The sequence below is a fragment of the Maylandia zebra genome, linkage group LG5 (genome assembly GCF_041146795.1).
Source record: "Maylandia zebra isolate NMK-2024a linkage group LG5, Mzebra_GT3a, whole genome shotgun sequence".
Classification (NCBI taxonomy): domain Eukaryota; kingdom Metazoa; phylum Chordata; class Actinopteri; order Cichliformes; family Cichlidae; genus Maylandia; species Maylandia zebra.
The window spans coordinates 17285569-17294523 of record NC_135171.1 but is presented as its reverse complement, the minus strand read 5'-3'; the positions used below and the strand labels follow the sequence as shown (position 1 = coordinate 17294523).

Sequence of the window (8955 nt, the reverse complement as noted above, 5' to 3'; positions counted from 1 at the left end):
TGCGTTCACCAGATATCAACACAATTTCGATCCGCTCCTCACGTGTTAACCTCTTCGACACGTCAATGGCTGTGAACAAAGAGAAACTTGTAAATAACTCATGAAAGAATAAAGTTATGTTGAAACCAAGCACACCATTGTTTTTCTTGTGACATTACCAATAAGTTTGATGTGTCACATGGCCCTCTTCCTATTAAAAAAACAAAAGCTGTATCCAAGATGGCCGACTTCTAAATGGCCACCATGGTCACCACCCATCTTGAGGAGTTTGCCCCCTCACATATACTAATGTGCCACAAACAGGACTTTAATATCACCAACCATTCCACTTTTATTACGGTGTATCCATATAAATGGCCCACCCTGTATAACAGTTATAAATTGATTTGCATGTCATTGACTGAAATAAGTATTTGATCCCCTACAATTCAGCCAGAATTCTGGCTCCCTTATACTGGCTATGTTCCCATATGGCACTCAAATTGCAATTAATCAATCACAGATACTCCTGAGCTGAATTCATTATGTGTGTAAAGTTGTCCTCAGAAGTAGTTTCTTCTATTCCAAATGGTACCACCACAGGAAAGACCAAAGAGCCCTTAAAGGATGTCAGGGAGAAGATTTTAGAGCTGTATAAAGCTGCATGGGCACTAAAACCATCAGCAGTTGTGATTATTCATAAATGGAAGAATTATAGAATGACCATCAGTCGCTTTCGGTCTATAGTTAGATGCCTCATGAGAAAGGTGGCAGATCAGCCCAAAACTACAAGAGACGATCTTGTTAGTGATCTGAAGGCAGTTGGGACTACAGTCACCAAGAACACTATTGGTAACACACGACACCGTTACAGATTAAAATCTTGTAGATTCCCCTGTAACACACACAATCAGTTTCAAGGTCTGACCAACCATTTCAGCTGTGGGAAAAAATGACAACCAATAAAATTCTAAAAGACAACATGTATTAGTACAATGATCAAAAAATGAAGGAATAGTCAAGTCCAGTGTCCCACTTGCAAAAGGATAAAACACACAGTCCAAGGCCAGAGCCAGCTATGCCACAACTCAGTTACACTTTACATGTCGACCACCCTGTAAGTAGAAGGCCGGTAATCACTCTGGCCCCAGCAACACAACTATAGACCCAAGTCTATAAATCTGAGTCTTTATATCTCTGTGAAGGCAGTCCTTTTGTTTTTTCTTGCTGACGTCTAAGTTCTTGATAAATGAGTTCTGTCTCTGCGCCTTCTGGGCCAACTTCTGGAGAGATTCCTGTAGAAAGCCAAAACCCGACCCGGGTGGAGCAGATCTACAAGTCTGTGGCAATTTATTTACAGATTTGAAACTTACTGGTTGATTGTCTCCACATGACTATCAGATTCTGAATTGCAAAGGTCGTTAATGTTTGTTAATGAACATCTAAGTGATTCAGAGAAGGCTTGCGAGAAAGTTCTGTGGTGAGATGAAACCAAAATCGAGCTCTTTGGCGTCAACTTGGCCCGTCGTGTTTGGAGGAAGAGAAATGCTGCGTAGGATCCAATAAACATCGATCTTACAGTCAATCATGAAGGTGGAAACATTATGGTTTGGGGCTGTTTTTCTGCTAAGGGTACAGGATGAGATCACTGCACTGTGGGGCCGATTGAGGGGTCCATCTACCATAAAATCTTGGATAAGAACCTTCCTTCAGGAGTTCTGAAGATGGGCCGTGGAGGGGTCTTCCAGCTCAAACAATCAAACATTATTACCCCAAGTGTATGTATATTGTATAATAATGAGCATATTGGTCTGTAAAAAGAATGAGTCACTGATAACTGCTCATGTAACTATAAGTTAACTTGTTGTGCATCCCACCCTGTCCAAAATGAACTTCTCAGTGAGAGTCAGTGGTTGTGAAATAGCTTTGTTTCTTATCGCTGCTAATTGCGTTCTCATATACCCCACCAGCTCGTCTTCTCAGCACCTCTCCTCACTGGCTTGTAGCATGTATGTGGATCTTTCTCAGCACATTCCTGTCCTGATGTGTCATCTAGCAGCTTCACACAAACCATAACATCACCAGCCTCAGAGGAGCACTGGGGGATTAACTTCTGAAATGAACCTTTTCACTTTTCTCACACAGAAAAAAAAAGGAATTATCAGGAGAGATGAGACAACTAGCTCTAATCATGTGTTAAAAAATAAAATTAGCACAAAGTGCAGCTCTGTTCATGAGCTAGTGCTCGTCGGAGAGGCTGAGTTAGTGAAACAGCAAAAAGGCTGTACATATGCTGTGCAAAAAGACTTGTACATATATGGTTGTCTCCAACTTTAGCACAAGTGCTCCATTGTGAAGTACCACGTCACCGTTTGAGATTAGCCAAGTGAAACACACATTTTTTGATCAGCTTACAAGTCTTTTTTTCAGGTTGTACTTTCCATAAGATGTACCCCCTTGTGTCTGTTCACATTTATTTTGCACATGGCAGTGTACCATGGGATTTCTCTCTTTCCGTGAGCTCATAAATAGGTGGTCTTTTTTCCCTCCCTGACAGACAAAACCTGAAAAACAAAGAACAGACGTTTGCTAAAAATGTTGTTAGAGGGAAGACGTTGGGTTATTCTGGTTAAATTAGGCAACAGCCATTGAAATGCCCTGAAAAGATTGTGAGTCATAAATCTGCCAAGTGATAAATCAATGAAGATTTCCACAACGTGAATTGATGGAGTTGATGGATGTGTGTATATCAGCAGGTGAAGCGCAAACACAGAAGGAATGTTTATCAATGTGTGTGTGTACATAGCATAGATCGGTGGCAATTATTGCTGATAATGAAACACCCAGCCCATTACATAGTTTCTTTGTGCAAGCTGCACATTTGCACAAATCTGGTCCAACAGGTAACAAAACATTTGGTATAAAATGTTAAAAGACATATTTCAAAAAATACAAAGACAAAAAAGTGGTGGAACATATTCAATGTTTTAAATCTGCAGTTGTTTTGCTGGGTTTACACAGTCGATGCCCACCAGCTAGGAGAGGGCATCATACTGTCCAAGCACAGTTTACTTTGCCATATATCACAGCCTGTCAGAGGTGTTATAAAGTAGAAGGGAAGCTCATAAAGTGGTGTACATGTTCCTTATACCCAGTGTTTGCTGTGTGTGTATAAGTATATGTAAAATACAATGAGGATGTAGATCGTATGTGTCCAAGGTGTGACTAAAGCATGTGAAGTAAACTTGGTTGCAAAATAATTTTAATGCAACTGTAACTATGAAGCATGGAAAATGCAACTTCACAAAGGTTGTTTTCCAGGTTTCCAGAGCTTCTGCTTTCAGAATCTCTGGAAACCTTTTTTTATATATAAAAAAGGCATTCTGATATTACGTAATTCTTGTGCTTTTAATGTGCTGTAAAAGTGTAACATGATGCAATTTTCTCCCCTGACATTCCCTCATCTCTCCCCCTCTTGCTCTTTCTCCCCCCTTATCCTTCACTCCCCTACTGAGGACACCAGCCAATCGCACCTCAGCAGGGTTCCTCCCCTACTCTAATAAATAGTACACAGGACCAGGGTGGGTCTGTCTGCCTGACTCTCCTCTCAGCAGTCTCTCCTCTCACAAAACCTCAGTGCTACAGACTTCCTCCTACACCATGTCTGTCAGAGCTGTGAAGACCACCGCCTACTCCACTGTGTCCTCACCCAGAAGCCCAACGCAGGGCTTCAGCAGCCGCTCCTTCTCTGGCTATGGAGGTCATGGTGTGGGGAGTGCCAGGCAGAGCTACGGTGTCCGCAGCTCATATGGAGGAGTGGGCAGCAGTGGTGCAGCTGTGGGTGTTGGGGGCTGTAAGACGGTCGGTGGGTTTGCCGCTGGGGGATCCGGACAAAGATTAGGTGGTGTAGAGTTTGGATATTCAGGCTTTGGTGGAGGTGTAGCAGGTGGCATGGCCAATGAATTTGTGGCCCCCATCACAGCAGTGACAGTGAACAAGAGCCTGTTGGCTCCCTTGAACCTGGAGATCGACCCCACCATCCAGGTAATCCGTACTGAAGAGAAGGAGCAGATCAAGACCCTGAACAACCGCTTTGCTTCCTTCATCGACAAGGTCAGTCGAGGTTGTAATGAAATGTGAAATCTTGTGTTTGAAATTCATGCTGCAGAAAAGCACATATAAACTGCAAAACACCAACAGCAAACGATCCACACTTCTATAAGTGACAGGAGTGCTGGGGTGAAACTGAATGTGACGGCAGTAGCAGAACAGCACAGACAAACTGCAGAGATACGCTACAAGCCAAAATGAGTGAAAGATGAAAGAAGTTTCATTTCACAGAAGAGATCATCCTTAAGACATTCCCTGTCAAAACTTCATAACAATCTATACAGTCTGCTGGGAATATTGCCTGGTTTGCTTAATGGCTTTCCTGCTTCCAGTGTTTTCACTCTCAGGCGAGATCATAGAGCTCAGATAAAAGGATCAACCTGGATACAGAGTACAGGAGTGGGATGAAGAGCAGATGAATTTTGCTCAAAGGAGTGCATTCCCCATACGAGCAATATTCTGCAAAACGAGTGGTTGTGAAAGTAGAGAGCGAAGTGTCAGGTGTCTACCGAACAGAATCTCATTTACCGAATTATTTTCAACGTTTATGACCTGAATTTTCACCACCAGAGACCACATTCTTTCGTTATCTGTCGCTGAAACCCATAAACAGACTAAGGTTCACAAAGCTTTCAGGAGAGCAGGGTGGGACAGAAGTTGATATAAAAATCAATCACGCTGAGGGTAATTCTCCTGCTTGTAAAACACAGCTCACTCGTCCACTCCTATGCGCACTGGTGTGATATGGCACACCCACAAACAGCAGTCTGCCTCTCCTGTGTTTGCTGAGTGGTAGCACAGACCCCACCCAAGGTCATGACGCTTAATGAAAGAGCTGTAAAAGGGGCAAGCTGTGTGGCAAGTGAGAAACAGTGCCACTTCGTGTTGAAACGCAACACAGTGGGTTAAACTTGAGATTGGAGTATTTGCTGTGACAGATAGAAGCAGCTGGAGGCCAGAGAAGTCTGGTTACTCATTTTTTCCTTTCAGTTAATCTCTGTATGTTTTGGATTCAAACAAAACTCTTCAGTCACACCCACCCTATCCACCACATATCCCAGTGACCAACCACTCCATTATTTATTGTTTTCTATGGAAAGGTTTTGATATTTGTGTAACTCCCCCATTGTTTTTTTTCATCCACCAAGTCAGAGCTTCAGTCATCACATACACCCACACGTTTCTGCCCATTACATGTTTCCTTCCTTTTTCTTACTAAGCATTCATCCACCTTTCAATCTTCAGGTACGCTTCCTCGAACAGCAAAACAAAATGCTTGAGACCAAATGGAAACTTCTGCATGAGCAGACCATATCTCACTCAAACGTCGATGCTATGTTCGAGGCCTACATTGCCAACCTGCGCAAGCAGCTGGACAACTTGGGTCACGAAAAAGTCAAACTGGAGTCGGACCTGCATAACGTAACGGGCCTGGTGGAGGACTTTAAAACCAAGTGGGTGGAGTTGAGATTTTTCACTTTAATCTTGCACTCAAGCATAAGGCATGCTTTATTTGTCCGAGATTTGGGAAAGTCTTAAACTGCCAACGATACTCTGTTTCCAGTTTTCCTAGACTTGTGCAGTTTGGCTTTTAGAAAGCCTGCAGAGCTATTTTTAACTTCCTGTCAGGAACCCAAAGTTTCAACAAGATAGAGCGGATAAGAAGATAAAAATAATCATTTGCAGTGTGGTGGAGCAAAAATAACAATAACCCTGAATATTCACAGTTAATATTCACTGTCAGCACCACATGTATTCACGGAGGTTTTCTTACTAGAATAGCTTATGATTTAAACAGCTGCTCCTTTATTCAGAAGGGGTTGCCACAGCACACAGATCTGCATGTTTGCCCTGGCAGACTCTGGGATTTTTCACATATTAGGCAAAGATGGTAACTTATGGAACCATTTCCATATTAACTTATGGAGCTATCAGTTCTGACAAAGCACCTTTCCCACCATGATGATTGCACACTGCCGGTTTTTCTTTATATACAGACTAAAAAATTCTCCTTTTCTGCAGGTATGAGGACGAGATCAACAAGCGCAATGAGTGTGAGAACAACTTCGTCTTATTAAAGAAGGTCTGTGCAGACTTTCTAGTAAATGCTTGATCTTGAAACTACAATTAGCCTTCATGAGGAAAAATAATGCCCTCTTTTTAAACTTTGACTGTAATGAACAATGAATGTTCTCAGTGCTGTCTTTTTTCCAATAAAGGATACAGATGCAGCATATATGATGAAAGTGGACCTCGAGGCCAAACTGGATGGACTTTCAGATGAGATTGAATTCTTGAAGCAGCTCTACGATGCAGTAATTACCTCATTTCATTTTTCACTTCCAGCCTAATAAAAAGTGTTTCTACAGGAGGCATCAGTTGTATGTTTTCCCTCTTTTTTGTCCTTCATAGGAAATTAATGAGTTGCAGAGCCAGATAAAGGACACATCTGTTGTGGTGGAGATGGACAACAGCCGTAATCTTGACATGGACGCAATTATCGCTGAAGTGCGTGCCCAATATGAAGACATTGCCAAAAGGAGCAGAGAGGAGGCTGAGTCATGGTATCAGACCAAGGTGGGACCACAAAGCTATGGGAAACTAAAGCCCACAATTATGTAATAGATCATCATCTGTGAGGACAGTCCATTAAGCTTATTTAATGTTCATGAACATTTAAAACTGAAGAGCATGAACTTGAAATCTCTGCATGGTACAAGAGTTTTACTTGTGGCAGATGGTGTGGGATGCCTTCTCTTTTCTGACTTTTCTGACCTCTATTGTCTCCTGATATTCTATCTTAGGCGATTTCCTTTACTTTTATTGCAACATACTGAAAAGTTTCATATACAAAGAAGTCAAAGAGCAGAAAGCCAATATGGATCTGGAGATTGCAAACTGCATGTTGGAGTGCTGCAACATGATTTCCTGATCCCCATGTCAAATTAATTGTGCAAAAAACCTGCCAGCAGTATCACTTTGTGTTTTAAAGTTTCACTATGATCTGTCTCTTTTCATGCCAGTACGCAGAGATGGAGCAGTCGGCGGGTAGATATGGAGAAGACCTCAAGTCAACCAGGGCTGAGATTGCTGACATGAACCGCAGGATGGCGAGGCTCCAGTCTGAAATCGACATGGTTAAAGCTCAGGTGAGGGACAGAGATTTTCTTCTGTTCATTTGAATGATTTGAGGTTTTGACATTAAGGTAATAATTCAAACTGCATTGCCGGGCTTATGAAGGCCATTGAATTCAATGCCTCGCTCTGCTTGGCTTCTCCCACTTTTAGCGAAGCAGTTTGGAAGCTCAGATCACAGAGGTTGAGGAACGCGGCGAACTGGCGGTGAAAGATGCCAAACTCCGCATCAGAGAGTTGGAAGAAGCTCTTCAGAGAGCCAAACAGGATATGGCACTCCAAGTCCGCCAATACCAGGAACTTATGAATGTTAAGCTGGCTCTGGACATTGAGATTGCTACATACAGGAAACTGTTGGAAGGAGAGGAGAACAGGTCATCTAAGAGCACCTATGCTCTCCTACATCTTACATAGCAATATACTCATGCTTTTACTTGTTCTTGTCTTTTATTTATTATTTCTTTCTTCCCAAAGGTTGGCAGCTGGAATTCAGACCACTGTGTCCAAGCAGACTTGTGAGTTCATACTTATGTGCAACTATTTCTAGTTCTGCTTTGTTAATTGTTGCTATATAGAGCATTTTACTGGTCAGACAAGCCCACAACCTTGCCATGACTGAAGCCATCTTATCTAGATATCATATCTGAGGATACAGTTTATATTGTTAGAATCTCATAATATCAACTCTGATATATTAGCATGTGTCAATGTTAATCACTCACTTCTTCCTCTGAATTTGTAGGTGTGAACTACAATGCCTACGGTCTGGAGAGTTCCTACATCCCTTCCTACATCAGCAGTTCCTTTGATAAAGTCAAAGCAAGCAGTGGGTCTACGTCAGCAGTCGAGGGAACGGCAGTGAAGAGCACCACAGTCACCAAGACGGAGACAGTGGTGATGAAGACCGAGGAGAAAAAAGAGAAGGAAGAGAAGAAGGAGGAGGAGAAGGAGCAGGTGGAGGAGGAGAAGCCAGCAGCGGCAGCCGAGGAACCAGAGGCTGTGGAGAAGAAGGAGCTGGAGCACGTGGAGGCTGAAGCTGCAGCCGAAGAGTGATTTTCCATCCTGTTTTGAGAAATTCATGATTTGTTGTTGAAGATTAAGAAAAAGCACATTCTTTTTCATTATCCAATTTTCACCCAAAAAATGTGTGAAGAAGTGTAAACACACCTTTCCTTCAGATATTTTTAACACAGCGGTGCTTATCGAGCTTAAATATCCAAAAACTCTCTAAATTCTCTACTGTCACCTGAAGCAGTGCCAGACTTTAACTCTTTCCCCCTTAAACCTCCCCATACCCTATGATAAGTGTTGACAATCACAATATATATTAAAGGTAAAGATGTGGTTTGACGACCGTTTGAATAGTTTGAGTTTGTTCTATAAGCAGCCCTGAAATAAAGGGAAACCTCCAGGTTAAGAAAATAGCTTCAAGGCTACTCAAACTAGGCTTTCGAGGGCTAAAGAGTTAAACCTTTCACTGCACCACACTTTTTTAGCCAAAAGGCGGCAGTATTGTTTGTGTTTTCACCCTGTGTACTTCAACCAACAGGAGGCACTGCCATCACACCAACCTGTAATTCACAACTTTTAAAAGAAGGCCATTATATGCTGAGCAGGGAGTGACAAACCTTTTGTAGTTAAACTCTAAATTGTGATGAAGAGCAGCCACACGAGTTCTCGTGACTTCTACTTTCCTGTTTGCACAATAATAAACGTTCAAACAGAAATCTA

At 42.3% G+C, this 8955-nt stretch overlaps 1 protein-coding gene across 1 annotated transcript; it reads left to right on the top strand.

Annotated features, from left to right (window-relative positions):
- The first annotated feature begins 3560 nt into the window (after window positions 1-3560).
- On the top strand, window positions 3561-8955 carry LOC101470375 (keratin, type II cytoskeletal 8). The gene is made up of 9 exons (XM_004545157.2): window positions 3561-4092; window positions 5335-5543; window positions 6112-6172; window positions 6309-6404; window positions 6502-6666; window positions 7113-7238; window positions 7378-7598; window positions 7699-7739; window positions 7967-8955. The coding sequence occupies exons 1-9, from the start codon at window positions 3640-3642 to the stop codon at window positions 8275-8277; spliced, it is 1683 nt and encodes a 560-aa protein (XP_004545214.2). The 5' UTR covers window positions 3561-3639; the 3' UTR covers window positions 8278-8955.

Bases quoted from the DNA above. Each gene is read 5' to 3' on its own strand.
- LOC101470375 (XM_004545157.2), top strand. From the start codon at position 3,640: ATGTCTGTCAGAGCTGTGAAGACCACCGCCTACTCCACTGTGTCCTCA. The intron at 5,544-6,111 runs GTGGGTGGAGTT...CCTTTTCTGCAG, and splicing joins GTGGAGGACTTTAAAACCAA to GTATGAGGACGAGATCAACA. The intron at 7,740-7,966 runs GTGAGTTCATAC...CTGAATTTGTAG, and splicing joins CACTGTGTCCAAGCAGACTT to GTGTGAACTACAATGCCTAC.